General features: G+C 43.1%; 1 protein-coding gene across 1 annotated transcript in view; it reads left to right on the plus strand.

Annotated features, from left to right (window-relative positions):
* YBX1 (Y-box binding protein 1) overlaps window positions 1–20,541 on the plus strand; it is a 90,036-nt gene that overhangs the window by 49,363 nt on the left and 20,132 nt on the right. The window contains exon 7 of the mRNA XM_069240336.1: window positions 1,668–1,933. Within this exon, the coding sequence (XP_069096437.1) occupies window positions 1,668–1,902 (235 nt within the window). The 3' untranslated portion in view covers window positions 1,903–1,933. The remainder of the gene's footprint in view (window positions 1–1,667; window positions 1,934–20,541) is intronic.

Here is a 20,541-nt window from a genome sequence, read left to right on the forward strand (position 1 = left end):
CTTTCTGTGTGTGCTACAGAAAGCAGCACACATGGATAAAGCAAAACTGAAGAGGAATAAAAGTATTCCTCCTCGTTGTGCCACGCTAACGCCACCCTTGGGTCGGTGTTAGATTTTGATACTGCCTCATATTTACGAATTCTTGTAAATCTGGGGCAGCGTCAAAAGCAATGGGTGTTGGGGTGTTCTTGGGCTACATTTGGGCTCCTTTTTTCTCTGGTGACCATCTTGGGAGACTCATTTGTTATGAAGCTCTCTAATCTCCTCATTTACTGCAGTATCCTCAATTGAAAATGCTTTCCGTTTTCCACTTCAATTTCTATCAAGATAGCAGTCAGGTGCGCCACACATTTTTGGCATAAATTCAGAATGTTAGCACTCTAGTTGCTCATTAGAAGTGCAGTGTAGTAAACTGATGATCACCAGGGAGTTAACTAGCAGTCTGCTGCTGGAGTTGAAAGTGCATGTTTCAGTCTACATGTCAGAATGTTTTAATGAAATAGAAGAGGGAGATATTTGAGAACTCACTTAAAATTGTCCTAATTATTCTTTCTACAGCACTAACCTTAATTTCTATCACACAATGAAACCCCTCATTTTGTTCCTTTCTAAATTAAATGTTCTAAGTTTTACCAGTTTAATTCAATCAAGATGGCTTCAGGTTGCCACACTTTTGTCATAAGTAAAACTGTTAGGCTCTAGTACTTCTTTCGAACACTCTAGGAGGCTGCAGTAGAAAACAAGAGAATCAGACTGACAGGCTGCTTCTGCTGGAAGTACATGTTTTACTCAGAATGTCGGACTTCATTCTTATATGGCTGAAAAAGATACTGTGAATTTACAGAAAATATGCTCTTATTTTAGCTTCTGGAGCACCTTCCATAACATCTATAGGAAAATCATTAGAAAACTGTTTTCTCTCAAATCATGATTCACGGAATCCCAGCAGAAATCCTTTTCAAAGGGTAATTCACCTTAGCAACAAGTAATTTATAGTGTAACTAAAATCTGTTATTGCCCTTTATACGTTTTTGTTTTTTGTGACCCACAAAACCTACCATTCACAGCAATGCATTGCTATGGGGTGCTATCATGTATATTGGTCCCAAGATAGCTGCCATCACTTTCTGGCTGATGTGCTGACAGCCAGTCAGATCTCCCCATGAGATCTGTGCATAGGCCAGCCCAGATATCTAACTTTCTTTTTCCTTTAATATCTCAGAAACTACTGAATGGATTTAAACCAAATAAGAAAAAGTGTGCTTTCTTGACGAAGAGCTACCTACCTGACAAATTTGGTAACTCCTTTCAGCGGTTCGGGCTGCGGTCATAGGAAATAATGCACTTTTTTGTAAACACCCCCCCCCCAAATTGTTATTTACAGCTCCAATTTGATAGATCACCCTAAAACTTTAAATGCACAACAACACCCAACAAGGAATTTTTTGGTGAAAATTTCATGAAGATTAGCCAGATATAGCCATGTCAAAAAAACACTTTTCCTATGAAAACTAGGTTCTAACTATAGCTACCTACTGGTGACCGCCATTGGTAATTTATTTATTTATATATGTGTGTATATTTATATATCTGTAATATATATTACCTTATTGGGTTGCATGCACACCTTTTTATAGAAACATTTCTTGCTCTTAAACCTTACACAGGGGCCCTCCTCGTCAAAGACCATCTAGAGAGGACATAATTGAAGAAGATAAGGAAAACCAGGGGGATGGGACCCAGAGTCAGCAAGCACCTCAACGTCGGTATCGTCGTAATTTTAACTACAGGCGTAGACGGCCAGAAAACCCTAAACCACAAGATGGCAAAGAGACCAAGACAGCCGACCCTCCAGCTGAGAACACGTCTGCTCCCGAGGCCGAGCAGGGCGGTGCTGAGTAAATACCGGCTTACCATCTCAACCATCATCCGGGTATGTATTATTTTTGCTGAATTTCACATTCTAGGTTCTTCATTATTACATACAGACAGCAATTGAAGCTGCCTCTTAACAAATCTGGTAAGAACAACATGAGTGGTGAATAACTCTTTTAGTGTTTCAGGTAGGATTATAGGTGCAGGATTTTTGAGCATCATCCATTTTCATTAAGAGAAGTCCTTTTGTTAAGAGTGACACAATATTAAAAGACAATCGGCATCTTCAAAACATTACATTGCAAACGCAGAGGAAGAGTTTAGAGAACTGTGGGTGGTACCCGTTTAAGATTGGCAGACAGCAGTCCGGTCAGTTCCCTCCGTTCTGTATTCAGCTTTTCCAGAGAAAAGCCTCTAGCACCTTAACAGTCTCCTTAAATTTAGAGTCAAATGTGATGAAATTAGAACGCCAGGGCATTCTCAATGTGTGTTCTGCCATCCTGATCTCAACTTGACATTGAAAGAGAGAAGGAACAAAGATACATTGAATTGAAGGTTGTCATGCTAAGCACCAGACCTAGTCGTGGCTCCTCTTCAATTGAGCCATATTTTTTGGGCCTGTGTTAAGTCTGCCAAGAGAGCAGAGACTCTACTGCGAGTTGAGACCAAATAATGTCTTACTCCTGCCCTTTAAATCTGCCAAGTCTACTTGACACACTTCGTCAAATTCCTATGAGTGGCCTGTGAATGTTGTATGCAGACAAGGGCCACTGACTGAAAAAACTTTTGTTGTTGTCTGAAATAGTCATCAAGTCAGTAGACCTTAAGAAGTGAATCATTGTTGGGATTGCTATTAGCTGTTGAACTACTCATCATAGTTTTTTTCTGCTGTTCTAGCTCCCTTTTATTAAGCACGCTAGATACACGATCTCCTGTCTGAGCATCTGAAAATCAGATGGAACATGTCTTCCATAAAGATTTGGTATCAAAATGCACTTTATATCCAGAATAAACGTGAGAACCATTTCAGCTGAAGACAAAGCTACCTGTGGGGCCTTGTTTGGAAATGTCCCAGGTTTTATTGTTGCAGTGCCACGTGGAATTAAGCTCTTTTGTAAAAAAAGAAAATTAATATATTCTGATGCCAGGACATAACATACCGCCCTCAAACACACAACCTTTTATACCTGACTTCAACTCTAATTTCCCATTTTCCAGAGTGTCCTGCTTGCTAGTCCATCTTAATGTTTATGAATGATTGAGGATCATGTCATGGTGAAGGAAGAAACACTCCTTGTGCTTATTGTTCATTCTCAAATGATGATCCAATTATATTGCAGTGTACTTTGAATAGGTTTGTTTAACTGAATAAGAAACTGACTACCTTGGGTGTATTAGATTAGATTTAGCAGAATAGAATGATCTCTTCTCAATCTTCAGTGGTATTACTGGGCTGCTATCTTAAAGAGAAACTGGATTTGTATTACCCTTTACATACATTCGATTATATAGTGTATCAGGCTGTGTTGGATCTAGGAGAAATAGTCTGGTACTTTTAAAGATTTTCCTGACCCCTGCTTTAAAAAGGTCAGCCTAAACAAATGTACGATGGGAGGTTAATATTTTAGTTCCCCCAGGGAAGTAGTGAAATCTCTGCAGGAGAAACAATAACGTTTCACTCTCCTGTAGGAAATAGATATAAATCTGAGCTTGCTGCAAGGGAAATGTAAAAACCGTTGCAATCTTTCTGGGAAAACGTCCACTTCATTTGGTTTCTATCCATCCTTACTGCTTAAAAATCTTTATTTGCGGTTGTATGAAATTAGTGGTAAAAAGTACACCAATTTATAATGCTTTACGTGCTTAGCAAAATATCATATTTCATAATTGTTTGTTTTTCATAATTGCAAAGTTATTGTAGGGTCAGTCTCACTTAATAATCTGGAGCTTTCTTTGGAAATCGAGGTTTAGACCTACAACAACTTGCCATCCATTTAACTCTGGAACAACCCAAAAAGAAGATCTTAATATTTTGGGGTGTGCAATTATACTACACCCCAGAAGACATCAGAGTCCTTAAAGGAATACAGAGTTTAGATTCAGGTGCTTTAGTGAGTTTCTTGATCCTTAGGTGATCAAATAGTGTAATAGTAAATCATTATTCCCCTTGCTCTGGTAACCACCCACAATGGTAACGTTTTTTTTAAAATCAGTTATAGCAGATGTTTCTTCTTCTCTCATCACCAATAAATTCGTCTTTTTATCAAATAAAACATATTCTCCTAAAGTCATTTTTCATGAAGGAATTTTGGCGCAAACTACTTGTTTCTCAAGATCCTCACTCTTGCAGTTTTTGTGCATATAAAAGTTCAGTCTTACATAAATTCATAAAGAAATGTTGTACTTGCATATTACATTCATCAAATCTGATTTTTCTGGTCAAAAATCATACCTCCGTTTGGTTGCTGTTGCTATAAAAAAAAAAAATAGGTTTACTAAACACTGAGAAGCCCCCTGTGACAAAATATAATTAAACATCTATTGCTTTCATGACGGTTTGTTTACATGAATAATTAATTTGACATATAACCACCCAGGGCAATACTATCCTCTTCTACAGCATTTTTGTATTTAGCAGTAGAATCCACAGTATGAGCAGCGTCTCTTATTATGGAATCATTGTTTAACATTATTGAAGACTGCCATAAAAAATAATTACAAAAATAAATGAGTACGGAAAAGAGATTTAAACATCTGCTAAAAAAAGATAGTGCCAAGACTGAGGAATGGTAGACAGAGGTTAAAGACATTAACTTGAAGAAATTGTATTTGAAGTTGACTGAATATCTAGGGCTGGCAATCCTAGATAGAAGAATAAAGCAGTAGACCTAATACAAATGGAAACAAGCGTTTGCACTTAAGTTGGCGCTCTTGGCGTCTTAAATGCATAACTGGACTTATTGCCACCTAAATTGGTCAATGCTGGCGCATATTTTGGTTCTTTCTGCCACATGATTTCAGTGGCCCTAAAGGGCTAGTTCACCTACTGGAATATTTTTTCAAACAAGGCCCTCAAAACACAAACTACTCCCAGGTGCAAAACATGAGTGCCAGCCATAAGAGAGCTTAAAAGTACACTGAAGGGTGGGATGGGTTATTATTTTGGGGTCCCCCGTAACCAAGTGTGGGGACCCAGAGCTGATCTAGACAGAGCATGTTTTGGTAAACGTTTTGGTGGTGGTCCCATATGAGCAACAATGTTTTGTAAAAAAAAAAGAACGCACTGCAAAGCATTATGGGGTGAGTTTGAGTGCCTAGAATATTGTAGTATGTTGACTGTAATGCTCAGAACAGCCCATAGAGAACTCCACAATAAAAATAGCATTTGTAATAATCATGGGCATGTAACCATATAGTTAGCCCCTAGAGTGCATAACCACAGTCAAACAAAATGGCAGAAGATAATGCAGTACAACCATAGATTTAGCTCCTAAGGGGTGTAGTACATTATACATTTTAAGGTCTAGCAGGCCTACTGCGATGATGTTACAAACAAGACCCCTAAAACAAAACTACTATTCTCAGCTGTAAAACAAAAGTTCAGTCCATGAGAGAGCTTAAAAAGACACTGAATGGTGGAAGGGGGGGTCCCCACTACATTGTGTGGGGACCCAGATTTGATCTAGATCAAGCACGTTGTGAATGTTTTTGAAGTTTGCCCCATTGTCCTAGGGCCACCACTGGCTGAGTTATGAGCAAAAATGTTTTGTAAAAGAATGCCCTACAAAGCTTTAAGGGGGGATTTCCCCTGAGTGCAGTAAATATTGTAGTATCAGCTCTCCCACTGTTCCGGGAAAGCCACTTTTATGATTTCTGTGTTTTTACTTGGGTGAAGCATTTACCAATTATAACGGTTTTTTGAAAGCCATGGAACACAAAGGGGAGAGACAAAAGCAAAATGGAAATGACTCCAGATGGTAACAGAGTGAACAATGTGACGAATGCTCCAGTGCCCCAATCAAGTTTACACAGTTCACGCGCAAAGGGGAGAGACAAAAGAAAAAAGTAGTTCGCCACCCCAAAAGTATATAGTCAGTTGTGCAATAATCCATGTGATAGGGTCAGTCTGCAAGGCATAACAAAAGAGCCTCAAGGCGGGACAAACGTAAAGCATTTACCAACAACATGAAGGGATTGCTGAAAGGCAAGCCCAGGAACGAATTAAAGTGATGGGTGTGAGATGGGCATGTTTAAAGCCTACAGAATAGATTACAACAGATCGCTAAGCAGTGCTTCCGTGCTGTTATGCTTGGCCTAGAAAGAATGCCCTATGCATCAAAAAGAGATTAACTTTAACCAGCAATATTATTTTTGAAAACCCAATGGGTTCATTCTAGTCTCTCTCTTATTAATGTACTGGTTTGGAACTACTTTAATATAGGTAAGATGGAAATTGTCATCAAAATGAGTGTCCCTTAATTATGAAAACATCACCCTTTACTGTCCTTCCTTGTGTACTGCACCCACTTTCTACTTCTACAACCATAATTATCTGAGGCCAGTTGCTGTTTTCTCCATTTGTTGTCTGATTGGCTCAATTTTAGGGCATTGTTTGTTTTTTGCTGCCTCTCCTTCCTGCAAGAGTCTTTAGTCAGTTAATTATTTATTTTCAACAAAATGCACAAATATATTTTACCCAACCAATATTAAGACAGGCTTAAAGCAGTGTATATGTTGCAAGGGCTTCTCCTTTGTGGCAGCTCTTCACAGAGCTTGTATGGTGCCTTATTTTGGCATTGTTTGAGTTATTTTTATCTCGGAGGAGGAATACAGTGAACTTTGCTAAAGTCAAGAATTCTGTCACTGCAAACAAGTATCAACTTCTTGGAAAGCTTCTGCCTGTTGATTTTAGGATATATGTATTCAAGATCTTTTGTGGTGCCCATTTCAGCATTACTTTTAAAGGGATTAATTGTTGTATTGGAGCCCCGTACTACATGTTCAAGAAACAACCAGCCAAACATGCACACATCTGACCACCTATTGGTGGGAAGCACCAGTTTGAAGACTTGGGGTCCTATGTTGCAGGACAATCTCTTCATACCCAATAAGGTAATGTTCGATGGCATCTGTCGCTGTAGATACGCATGTTTTGCATAGCTCGCCATCTGGTGTTGGGCCGGAGTGTTACAAGTTGTTTTTCTTCGAAGAAGTCTTTCGAGTCACGGGACCGAGTGACTCCTCCTTTTGTCTCCATTGCGCATGGGCGTCGACTCCATCTTCGATTGTTTTTTTTCCGCCATCGGGTTCGGACGTGTTCCTGTCGCTCCGAGTTTCGGAACGGAAAGATAGCTAATTTCAGAAGATTTTCGTCGGTATTGTTGTGTTCGGGATCGGCGTAGTTAGATTCAACACCGCGTCTAAGATCGAAGAGCTCCGGTGCCCTTCAGGGTAATTTTTTCGATCCCCCGTCGGGGCCTGGTCGGCCCGACCGCGTGCAGAAGAACGCCGATGGAACGGACCCCGTTCCGTTTCTGTCCCAAATGCCACAATAAATACCCCTATACAGACCAACACTTGGTCTGCAACCTGTGCCTGTCACCTGAGCACAGTGAAGACACCTGCGAGGCCTGTCGTGCGTTCCGGTCCCGAAAAACACTCCAAGACCGTCGATCCAGAAGACTTCAGATGGCGTCCGCGCCGACAGCCCACCGCGAGTTCGAGGAACAAGAAGAGGAGGGAACCTTTTAGATCCAAGAATCGGACTCCGAAGGATTCGACGATACACAAACCGTGAGTAAGACGTTGAAAACCACTCAGAAGAAGATTTACAAGGCCCAGGGGACGCCACTGCCACCAGGCCATGGCTCGACCCATAAATTCGGTGACCGACCGTCGGCACAGAAAAAGGCCCAAACAGTGCCGAGATCGTCCGACTCCGGTCGAGACACCGGAACGCAGCCTTCTCGGGACCGAGAAAGTGCTGGAGACAAGCATCGACACCGAGATACCGGTGTAGACACGGCTCGACGCCGAGACAGCGGCACCGAAGAAGATCGACGCCGAGAGGTTTCGGCCCCGAAAAAGAAAAAAGTCACCTCGGAGCCGAAAAAAGATGCAGACAGGGTTTCGGTGCCAAAACAAACTGCAACCGACCCAGTTTCAGGCTCTTATACAGAAGAGCACTCGCTAACCTCCCACATGCAAAAGCATAGGTTTGAGGAAGAGCTACACTCAACTGATGTAGACCATACGCAAAAGCGTATTTTCATACAGCAGGGGACAGGAAAAATAAGCACCCTTCCCCCTATTAGAAGAAAGAGAAGATTGGAGTTCCAAACTGAACAAACACCACAAACAAAAGTGGTGAAAAAAGTTACCCCACCACCCTCTCCTCCACCTGTGATTAACGTCTCACCAGCACAAACTCCATCACATTCCCCAGCTCACACCACCATGAGCCAGGGTGACCAAGATCAAGATGCATGGGACTTATACGACGCCCCAGTGTCAGATAACAGTCCGGAGGCATACCCTACGAAGCCATCTCCACCAGAGGACAGCACTGCGTATTCTCAAGTGGTGGCTAGAGCAGCACAATTTCACAATGTAAGCCTCCACTCAGAACAGGTCGAGGATGACTTTTTATTCAACACACTCTCCTCCACCCACAGCTCCTACCAAAGCCTGCCTATGCTCCCTGGTATGCTCCGGCACGCAAAAGAAATCTTTAAGGAGCCGGTCAAAAGTAGGGCAATCACACCAAGAGTGGAAAAAAAGTATAAGGCGCCTCCTACAGACCCGGCTTTCATCACTACACAGCTGCCACCAGACTCTGTCGTTGTAGGAGCAGCTAGGAAAAGGGCCAACTCCCACACATCTGGAGATGCACTACCCCCAGATAAAGAAAGCCGCAAGTTCGATGCAGCTGGTAAGAGAGTCGCAGCACAAGCTGCAAACCAGTGGCGCATCGCTAACTCCCAGGCACTACTTGCGCGCTATGACAGAGCCCATTGGGATGAGATGCAACATCTCATTGACCATCTGCCCAAGGACCTACAAAATAGGGCAAAACAAGTGGTTGAGGAGGGACAGACCATTTCCAACAACCAAATCCGCTCCTCCATGGACGCTGCAGATACAGCTGCACGGACAATTAATACATCTGTAACTATCAGAAGGCATGCATGGCTCCGAACGTCTGGATTTAAACCAGAGATTCAGCAAGCAGTTCTCAATATGCCTTTTAACGAAAAAGAACTGTTCGGTCCAGAAGTGGACACAGCGATTGAGAAACTCAAAAAAGACACGGACACTGCTAAAGCCATGGGCGCACTCTACTCGCCACAGAGCAGAGGGAATTACAGCACATTCCGTAAAACACCCTTTAGAGGTGGGTTTCGGGGTCAGAGCACACAAGCCAGCACCTCACAGGCAACACCGTCCAGTTACCAGGGACAGTACAGAGGAGGTTTTCGGGGACAATATAGAGGAGGGCAATTCCCTAGGAATAGAGGAAAATTTCAAAGCCCCAAAACCCCTACTACTAAGCAGTGACTCACATGTCACTCACCCCCTCCACACAACACCAGTGGGGGGAAGAATAAGTCATTATTACAAAGCATGGGAGGAAATCACTACAGACACTTGGGTTCTAGCAATTATCCAACATGGTTATTGCATAGAATTTCTACAATTCCCTCCAAACATACCACCAAAAGCACAAAATTTGACAAAACATCATTCCAATCTCCTGGAGATAGAAGTGCAGGCACTATTGCAAAAGAATGCAATTGAATTAGTGCCAAACACACAAATAAACACAGGAGTTTACTCACTGTACTTTCTGATACCAAAGAAGGACAAAACGTTGAGACCAATCCTAGACCTCAGAATAGTGAACACATTCATCAAATCAGACCACTTTCACATGGTCACACTACAAGAAGTATTACCATTGCTAAAACTACACGACTACATGACAACTTTAGACCTCAAGGACGCGTATTTCCATATACCAATACACCCATCGCACAGGAAATACCTAAGGTTTGTATTCAAAGGAATACATTACCAATTCAAGGTACTGCCTTTCGGATTAACAACCGCACCAAGAGTCTTTACCAAATGTCTAGCGGTAGTCGCTGCACACATCAGAAGGCAGCAAATACATGTGTTCCCATATCTAGACGACTGGCTAATCAAGGCCCATTCGTTAATAGAGTGCTCAAATCACACAAATCAGATCATACAAACCCTCTTCAAACTAGGGTTCACCGTCAACTTCACGAAATCCAACATTCTGCCGTGCAAGGTACAACAATACCTAGGAGCCATAATAGACACAACAAAAGGAGTAGCCACTCCAAGTCCCCAAAGAATTCAAAATTTCAACACCATCATACAACGCATGTATCCAACACAAAAGATACAAGCAAAGATGATATTACAACTCCTAGGCATGATGTCTTCATGCATAGCCATTGTCCCAAACGCAAGACTGCACATGAGGCCCTTACAACAGTGCCTAGCATCACAGTGGTCTCAAGCACAGGGTCATCTTCTAGATCTGGTGTTAATAGACCGCCAAACTTACCTCTCGCTTCTGTGGTGGAACAACATAAATTTAAACAAAGGGCGGCCTTTCCAAGACCCAGTGCCACAATACGTAATAACAACAGATGCTTCCATGACAGGGTGGGGAGCACACCTCGATCAACACAGCATACAAGGACAATGGAACGTACATCAAACAAAACTGCATATAAATCACCTAGAACTTCTAGCAGTTTTTCAAGCACTAAAAGCTTTCCAACCAATAATAGTTCACAAATACATTCTCGTCAAGACAGACAACATGACAACAATGTATTATCTAAACAAGCAAGGGGGGACGCACTCCACGCAGTTAAGCCTGCTAGCACAAAAAATTTGGCGTTGGGCAATTCACAACCATATTCGCCTAATAGCACAATTTATACCAGGGATCCAAAATCAACTCGCAGACAATCTCTCTCGAGATCACCAACAGGTCCACGAATGGGAAATTCACCCCCAAATTCTGAACACCTATTTCAAACTCTGGGGAACACCTCAAATAGACTTGTTTGCGACGAAGGAGAACGCAAAATGCCAAAACTTCGCATCCAGATACCCACACAAACAGTCCCAAGGCAATGCCCTATGGATGAACTGGTCAGGGATATTTGCTTACGCTTTTCCTCCTCTCCCTCTCCTTCCTTACCTGGTAAACAAACTCAGTCAAAACAAACTCAAACTCATATTAATAGCACCAACTTGGGCAAGGCAACCCTGGTACACAACGCTGCTAGACCTATCAGTAGTACCCTACATCAAATTGCCCAACAGGCCAGATCTGTTGACACAACACAACCAAAAGATCAGACACCCAGATCCAGCATCGCTGAATCTAGCAATCTGGCTCCTGAAATCCTAGAATTCGGGCACTTACAACTTACCCAAGAATGTATGGAAGTCATAAAGCAAGCCAGAAGGCCATCCACCAGGCACTGCTATGCAAGTAAATGGAAGAGGTTTGTTTGCTACTGCCATATTAATCAAATACAACCATTACACACAACTCCAGAACATGTAGTGGGTTACTTGCTTCACTTACAAAAATCTAACCTGGCTTTCTCTTCCATTAAAATACACCTTGCAGCAATATCTGCATACCTGCAGACTGCCTATTCAACTTCCCTATATAAGATACCAGTCATTAAAGCATTCATGGAGGGCCTTAGGAGAATTATACCACCAAGAACACCACCTGTTCCTTCATGGAACCTAAATGTTGTCCTAACTAGACTTATGGGTCCACCTTTTGAACCCATGCACTCCTGCGAAATACAGTTCCTAACCTGGAAGGTTGCATTTCTCATCGCCATTACTTCCCTAAGAAGAGTAAGCGAGATTCAGGCGTTTACAATACAAGAACCTTTTATACAACTACACAAGAATAAGGTCGTCCTAAGGACTAATCCAAAATTTTTACCAAAAGTTATTTCACCATTCCATCTAAATCAAACGGTAGAACTACCAGTTTTTTTCCCACAGCCAGATACCGTAGCTGAAAGGGCACTACATACATTAGATGTCAAAAGAGCATTAATGTACTACATTGACAGAACAAAGAACATCAGAAAAACTAAACAGCTATTTATTGCATTCCAAAAACCTCATGCAGGAAACCCAATATCAAAACAAGGTATAGCCAGATGGATAGTTAAATGCATCCAAATCTGCTACCTTAAAGCAAAAAGACAACTGCCCATTACTCCCAGGGCACACTCAACCAGAAAGAAAGGTGCTTCAATGGCCTTTTTAGGTAACATCCCAATGCAGGAAATATGTAAGGCAGCCACTTGGTCTACGCCTCACACATTCACCAAACACTACTGTATAGATGTGCTATCCGCACAACAAGCTACAGTAGGTCAAGCTGTACTAAGAACTCTATTTCAAACAACTTCTACTCCTACAGGCTAAACCACCGCTTATGGGGAACTAACTGCTTACTAGTCTATGCATACCATGTGTATCTACAGCGACAGATGCCATCGAACTGAAAATGTCACTTACCCAGTGTACATCTGTTCGTGGCATCAGTCGCTGAGATTCACATGGACCCACCCACCTCCCCGGAAGCCTGTAGCAGTTCAGAAGTTACCTTCAATTTTGTACATTTGTATATATATTACTTAATCCTTTAATAGGTACATACTTACATTTTTCATTGCGCGGGCACTATTACTATAGTACAACTCCTACCTCACCCTCTGCGGGGAAAACAATCGAAGATGGAGTCGACGCCCATGCGCAATGAGCACAGAAGGAGGAGTCACTCGGTCCCGTGACTCGAAAACACTTCTTCGAAGAAAAACAACTTGTAACACTCCGACCCAACACCAGATGGCGAGCTCATGCATACCATGTGAATCTCAGCGACTGATGCCACGAACAGATGTACACTGGGTAAGTGACATTTTCATTTCAGGTGGTATTGACTCGCTATCAATTTGCGGCTCTTCCCTTTGGCCTGTCATTGGTGCCACAGTTTTGCACAAAGGTGATGGCAGTGGTGGCAACTAATCTCAGGAGGTCGGTATTCCAGTATTTCCCCCCTAATGGAAAGACTGACTTCTGAAGGCGAAGCCTCCCGAGATGGCAGACTCTCCTCACAGGTCTCTTGGAAATGATTATGGAAACCTTTACAGCTCACACATCAGCCACTCAATGAAACTAGAAACGAGAAGACATTGGCTGTTGAATTTTGCGGATAGAAGATTTGATCTACATTATCTTCTGCCCTCTGGTTGGCCACTATCAGGTCTGTTTAGGCAGATATTGTAAGCAGGTGGACCAAATTATGCAGCAAGATTGACTACATTATGTGTCAAGAAAAGGCAAATTATGCTGCATTTATCCCTGTTGTGCACAGTCGGGTGGAAGAAACATTTAGAATCATCATCAGGAGTGAAATCATCTTGCAAGAAAAAAGAGGGTTCCACATTAAAGGATCTTCATTGCTAGTCATAACCCCTGAATAAAATTGCAACCTTATAGGCTACATTGAAAGCTGAGAAAAATGTATCCTGCCCCTCTAAGATTCCAAGAGCTGAGATGCTCAATACTGGCAACTGATTAACAAAGTCAGTTCTTTTTTTTGACTCCCGTGAGTAGGATCTCTGAGCACATGTGAGGTTTTCACGCATCTGTCTTTTTTTACACAATTTTCAGTCATCTATGTAGTTGTTTTTCACTCAACATTCTTTTAGATTGATCTATCAGGTGATATAAAATTGCCCTACATTTTGGAAATGTTTTCCAGTCAGAATGCCTTCTCTGTTTAAGAAGTGACCATGAAATTGAAGAAGAGGATCTCAGACCTTTGAAAACTTTGTGTCCTAATCTTCCAGGCTCATATACTGTTAGAGACATAAGCCTGAAAATGCCAGAGGACACTAAAGAAGTGGTAAGGGATAAGGCTTGGATGGATGTGCAAGGATATGAGAGCAGAGGGAGAGGAGGAAAAAGAAAAGGATGGAAGAAAGCTCCTCTTGTGCACTTTCTGTAAGAGAGAGGGGTCCCTAAAACAACTTCCTAAGGGGGAGAGGTAGACACAGAAAATGTAATTGACGTCATTGTTCCAGATGTTAGTCAAGAGTACTGCGTCAACGTATTCAGTGCCTTATTACCGTCGAAGACTGGCACATCATTCATCCCACTGCCGGCATAAGGATTGAAACATTGGTGTCCCAAAGCGGGGACACCAGAGGTTTACCAGTTAAATTTGACAAGGAAAACAGTTGAGAGCATAACTAAGCCTCCTCTGGCCTTACTTCCACCTGTGACTCCAGAACTTCACCCTCTACCACTAATGCCCTTGCGACCAATTATTACATTTGAGGACCCCATTCAAGAGCCTCTGCAGCCTTTACAACTTTTTCAGCCAAGAATTGTGTCCAGAATCTACATCTTTGGTGGGAAGAACCAAGAAATAACCTTCACCTCCTTCTCGACCTCTTCCTTCATCAAAGAATGTCACACCCAGCCCAAAGAAGATTGGAAAAAAACAGTCTCCAGTGAGATCTTGATCTCCCTAGTCTGATATGCATGATTCTCCAGTATTGGAACTTTCATAGATTCACATGTATGAATCACTCCGCGTCAACGAAGTGCGAGTCCCCTGGTAACCTAGAAAACAGAGTACAATCTGCATAGAAGTCAGTGTTAGATATTCACTTTCACAGTTTTTTTGTAACATTAAAAATGACCCAAAGTCCGTCCAATCAGTCGGCAGCATCATTTAGAACCCTCACCACAGAGGCTCCAGTCCCTCAGAGTTTCTATTGTACGTCGTGTGGTGGGAGTCTCCCTAAGCTCTGCTCAGTTTATACTTCAAATCAGCTACTTTGAGGAAGATTCTTCTCAGGTCAGATATATTTTTCATCTTATATCAACCTAGAATTCTCTGAATATGTCCGAATAGTAAAAAATAAAAAAGATTTATTTAAGCCATGCTATGTAAGACCTGTGGAAAAAAGAGATTACACTCAGTGGACCCTGTACAGTGTATTTACTGTCTCTGTCCAGAGCACAATGTCAAAGACTGTAAGATCCGCTGCACTTTCTCCCAGAAAACCCTGAAGGACAGAGAGAGAAGACTGCTGTTGTGGTTGCAGAGACTTAAATTAACGGAACACTCAGTTTCTGAAGAATAGAGTGATTCTTCAAAAACTGAAAAATCCCACAAGAGAGACAGATCACAGGAACACAAACCTTCAGAACAAGCCAGAAAGGCCCTTAAATAGTCTCACCAGCTGCAGAGTAAAACATCTGAGGAAATGTTAGCAAAGAAAATAAAAGATTCCTCTAAGGTTTCTTCAGAACCTGCAACACCAGATGTGAGGAAAGTTTCTCTCAGAAAATCTTCAAAATCACTTTCCTTTATCAAAAGAGACTGTTTCTTTAAAAAAATCAAACATGTCTTCATTGTCAGCGACATCCACTACTGATATGTCGACATTTACTACAGCAGCGTCACTGATGATACTTTCATAGTTTCCATTAGCATCGCCATCCTTAATCTCTTGCAGATTAATGCAGACGGCAGTGTCAACGGAGAAACCCACTGTCTCTCCCGCGTCAAAGCAGCCAAGAGAGCGTCGATGAAGACTAAGCCCATGCTGTCAACTGACTCGTTGACAAACTTTCAACGGCAGCACCATCGACAACAACCTTGTTGACAAAGACACCATCGACTACAGTCGTGTCAATGAGACACTCATCAACGAAGATTTCCTCAGTGAAAATACATACTTTCACCAGGGAGTAGTGGTATCAGTGGGTGCACATCCTTAAGGTATCTGAGTAGTAGATGTTGTAACAAGTATCATAAATGGACAAGCAATAATACAGTAATGTGTGCTGGATGGTAACTTATGCTTTACTACCCAAAACCATATAATAGTGCACCACAGAGGTGGCATTATACATGTGATCCTAGAGATACCGCAGTACTCCTAAACAGTCTGCATTTATTCATTAATCCACATGACTCCTGTTGGAGTGAGGTTCTTTTATTGGTGTTAGAAGCATCGATTTACCAAGTAAGAGATGAAGATAATGCCACAGCCAACACATTTCGTCATAATAGTGAATTTTTCAAGGCTTACCATTGCAAGTAGCGCCAATGTGATATAAACTTCATTCTGCCCCAGTTTATTGGCGCCAAATGCCTTAATAATCTTTGGTAATTACTTTTCAGTAGCTGACAACAGATCGATACCCGTATTTCCAACTTAGTGTCAAATCCTATCTGTACAAGTCAAATGACAATAAGTCAGTTCCCGGCAGTACAAACAACCAAAGCGGTGTACCATGTGTAGAAAGAGCCTCCACGAAAATGCCTGCAACTGATGAAACACCAAAGAAACCAAGTCACGGTCGAAGGAGACAACAAAAATGCCTTTAATGCCTACTTACATCATGTCATTTTCCCGGAATGTCTCCAATGGAAGTAATTCTTTCTGTACACACATCTCCTAGTAAAACAGCTCTATTCCAACCAGCTCATCTGCTAGATGAAAAGCCAGATGATGGAACGAGCAGTGAAGCACTTCCAGTTACTATTAACCACCAAGCAGGCAGACTGCTTCCTTTACGACTTGAATGAGCTCATGAAGAAGTCAGTGAAGGTAAAACTCATAATAGATTTCATCTGGCAAGAGGGGATTCTTACTATGAAGAATCTAGCCACTTTATCAGCAGTCATGCCCAGACTGGACAAAAAATATAAGGCACCAGCATGCATAGTAGGTCACCCCAAGCCAAACTTGGTTATCAGTTAAGCAGCTCAAAGGTGCTCGAAGAACCCTTCTGCACCTATCACTACACTACCGGATAGAGATGGGCAGCGCCTTGACTCCATTGGGAAACAGTTTTCAAGCATGGCAGCACTCTCTGTCCGAGCAGCTAATTCCCTAGCAAAACTAAGACGATTGGATAGACAAATGTGGTTGGCTATGTCCCAGTTTATAGATCTCTTACCAGAAGAATCTAAGGAAGAAGCCAGAAAGATTTTCCAGGATGGAGAGTGAGATCCTGCTGAGATAATAGACTGCGCTATTGATATCTCCTTAACAGAATTTCAGCAGTTAGTGGGAGCAGCTGTGCTCAGAAGGCAGGCCTGGCTGAAAGCAACTTCTTTCAGACCAGAAGTACAGAGCAAAATCTTGGACATGCCTTATGAGGCGAAGCATTGTTCAACAAACATATCAATGACGCTCTCCAAGCCGTCAAGAACAACACAGATACCGCCAGATCCTTGGGAACATTACAAATGAAGAAGCAGCCCTTTCGAGGAGCAGGGGCAGGAGCGCTTTTCCTGTCGAGGAGTATTTCCATCCAATAGGCAGCAAGATCGACCTTTTCAGGGGCAATATCGTTCACAATATGTGCAACAGTACAAACTACCATCTTCAGCAGCTTACAAACAACCAGGAAGAGGGTTCGTTCCTTTGCCTGCCTTTCATAATTCCATTGGCTTCGTGGGTAAATGCTTTACATTTGTCCCACCTTGAGGCTGCTTTGTTACCGCATTGGAGACTGACCCTGATTACATGGATTATTGCACGATCGGCCATATACCTTAGTGTGGCTCACTACTTTTTTTGTTTTGCATCTCCACTTAGCTGTGCGTAGCTATATGTTTCTTCCTTTTTCTTGTTTTGGGCATGCCGCTGTTTCTTTGTGGTGTTTGTGTTTTTTTTTTATTTATTTATTTTCAAGTTGGGGAGCGAGCAAAAATTGCGCAGTGGAATCTAGGTTGGGGGGACCCCAAAATAACCCCTCCCACCATTCAGTGTATTTTTAAGTTCTCTGATGGCTGCAACGTTTGTTTTACAGCTGGGTTTAGTTTGTGTTTTAAGGGACTTGTTTGCAATATTATTCTAGTAGGCCTGCTAAGCCTGAAAATGTATAATGCACCATGCCCTCTAGGGTCTAAATATATGGTTACACTGCATTACGTTCTACTGTTCTGTTTTCATGTGGTTATGCTTTCAAGGGGCTGACGATATGGTTGCATGACCATGTTTTTTTTTACAAATGCTGTTTTTGTTGTGGTGCCCTCTTGGTGCTATTGTGAGCGTTAGTCAAGCTGCTATAGTATTTGCTGCACTCGGAAACTTAACCCATAATGCTTTGCAGGTATTCCTTTTACAAAATATTTTTGCCCATAACTCACCATGTGGTGGTATTAGGACAATGGGACCCCCATCGAAAGGGTCAGCATGACACGCTCTTTCTGTTTAGGTCATCTCTGGGTCCCCACACTAAGTTGGGTGCCCAAAATAATACTATTAAAAAATTGAATAAACAATGGCAATATTTTAATTTTTTGCTGCAGATGGAGGAAGTGGATAAATAGAAGTGTTTTAATTATATGCAGGGCCACTGGAATTATGTGGCAGAGAGGACCAATGTATGCAGCAGGGTTGACCAATTTATGTGGCAAAAAAATTCCAGCTATGCATTTACAATGCCAATAGCTCTAACTCAAGCAGATGTGAGACCTACTGCATTGAAAATGCTTGTTTTGGTTTGTGATAAACAACCAGTATTACCAATGCAATGCCCTGAAATAGGCACCATGTGCTTTCCGAGTGATGGCGGTTGTGGTAGCACACTTTTGCAGTGAATAGTATACCATTATGTAGATGGCACCCTACTCAAATGCAAGTCTTACAACAAGGTCTGCAAGATGTTCAGATGACATGCATGACCGTCCAAATCCCAAGTCTTCACTAATGGACAATTGTTCCAGTTCAAAGGAAACAATTCACAGGTGTGACTATAGAGAGCAGCATTAAAAAGTGTTGTAAGGAAATGCCTCCTTGGCATGGTTACCCCCTGACTTTTTGCCTTTGCTGATGCTATGTTTTGAATTGAAAGTGTGCTGAGGCCTGCTGACCAGGCCCCAGCACCAGTGTTCTTCCCTAACCTGTACTTTTGTTTTACACAATTGGCACACCCTGGCATCCAGGTAAGTCCCTTGTAACTGGTACCCCTGGTACCAAGGGCCCTGATGCCAGGGAAGGTCTCTAAGGGCTGCAGCATAGCTTATGCCACCCTGGGGACCCCTCACTCAGCACAGACACACTGCTTGCCAGCTTGTGTGTGCTGGTGAGAACAAAACGAGTAAGTCGACATGGCACTCCCCTCAGGGTGCCATGCCAACCTCACACTGCCTATGCAGTATAGATAAGTCACCCCTCTAGCAGGCCTTACAGCCCTAAGGCAGGGTGCACTATACCATAGGTGAGGGCACCAGTGCATGAGCACTGTGCCCCTACAGTGTCTAAGCAAAACCTTAGACATTGTAAGTGCAGGGTAGCCATAAGAGTATATGGTCTGGGAGTCTGTCAAACACAAACTCCACAGCACCATAATGGCTACACTGAAAACTGGGAAGTTTGGTATCAAATTTCACAGCACAATAAATGCACCCTGATGCCAGTGTACATATTATTGTAAACTACACCCCAGAGGGCACCTTAGAGGTGCCCCCTGAAACTTTAACCAACTACCTGTGTAGGCTGACTGGTTCTAGCAGCCTGCCACACTCGAGACATGTTGCTGGCCCCATGGGGAGAGTGCCTTTGTCACTCTGAGGCCAGTAACAAAGCCTGCACTGGGTGGAGATGCTAACACCTCCCCCAGGCAGGAGCTGTAACACCAGGCTCACCCCCTTTGTTCCAGCACCGCAGGGCACTCCAGCTAGTGGAGTTGGCCGCCCCCTCCGGCCACGGCCCCACTTTTGGCGGCAAGGCCGGAGGAAATAATGAGAATAACAAGGAGTCGTCACTGGCCTGTCCTGAGCTGAAGTGACTAACTTTTAGAAATCCTCCATCTTGCAGATGGAGGATTCCCCCAATAGGGATAGGATTGTGACCCCCTCCCCTTGGGAGGAGGCACAAAGAGGGTGTACCCACCCTCAGGGCTAGTAGCCATTGGCTACTAACCCCCCAGACCTAAACACGCCCTTAAATTTAGTATTTAAGGGCTCCCCTGAACCTAAAAATTTAGATTCCTGCAACTTACCGAAGAAGACTGCTGAGCTGAAAACCCCTGCAGAAGAAGAAAGAAGACACCAACTGCTTTGGCCCCAGTCCTACCGGCCTGTCTCCTGCCTTCTAAAGAAACCTGCTCCCGCGATGCTTTCTCCAGGACCAGCGACCTCTGAATCCTCAGAGGACTGCCCTGCTTCCAAGAGACCAAGAAACTCCCGAGAACAGCGGCCCTGTTCAACAAAGACTGCAACTTTGTATCCAGAGGAGCAGATTTAAAGACCCCTGCAATCCCCGCAAGAAGCGTGAGACTTGCAACACTGCACCCGGCGACCCCGACTCGACTGGTGGAGAACCAACACCTCAGGGAGGACCCTCCGGCGACTCCGAGACTGTGAGTAACCAAAGTTGTCCCCCCTGAGTCCCCACAGCGATGCCTGCAGAGGGAATCCCCAGGCTCCCCCTGACCGCGACTGCCTGACTCTAAAGTCCCGACGGCTGGAAAAGACCCTGCACCCGCAGCCCCCAGCACCTGAAGGATCGGAACTTCAGTGCAGGAGTGACCCCCAGGAGG

Source organism: Pleurodeles waltl, chromosome 6, assembly GCF_031143425.1.
Source record: "Pleurodeles waltl isolate 20211129_DDA chromosome 6, aPleWal1.hap1.20221129, whole genome shotgun sequence".
NCBI classification, from domain to species: Eukaryota; Metazoa; Chordata; class Amphibia; order Caudata; family Salamandridae; genus Pleurodeles; species Pleurodeles waltl.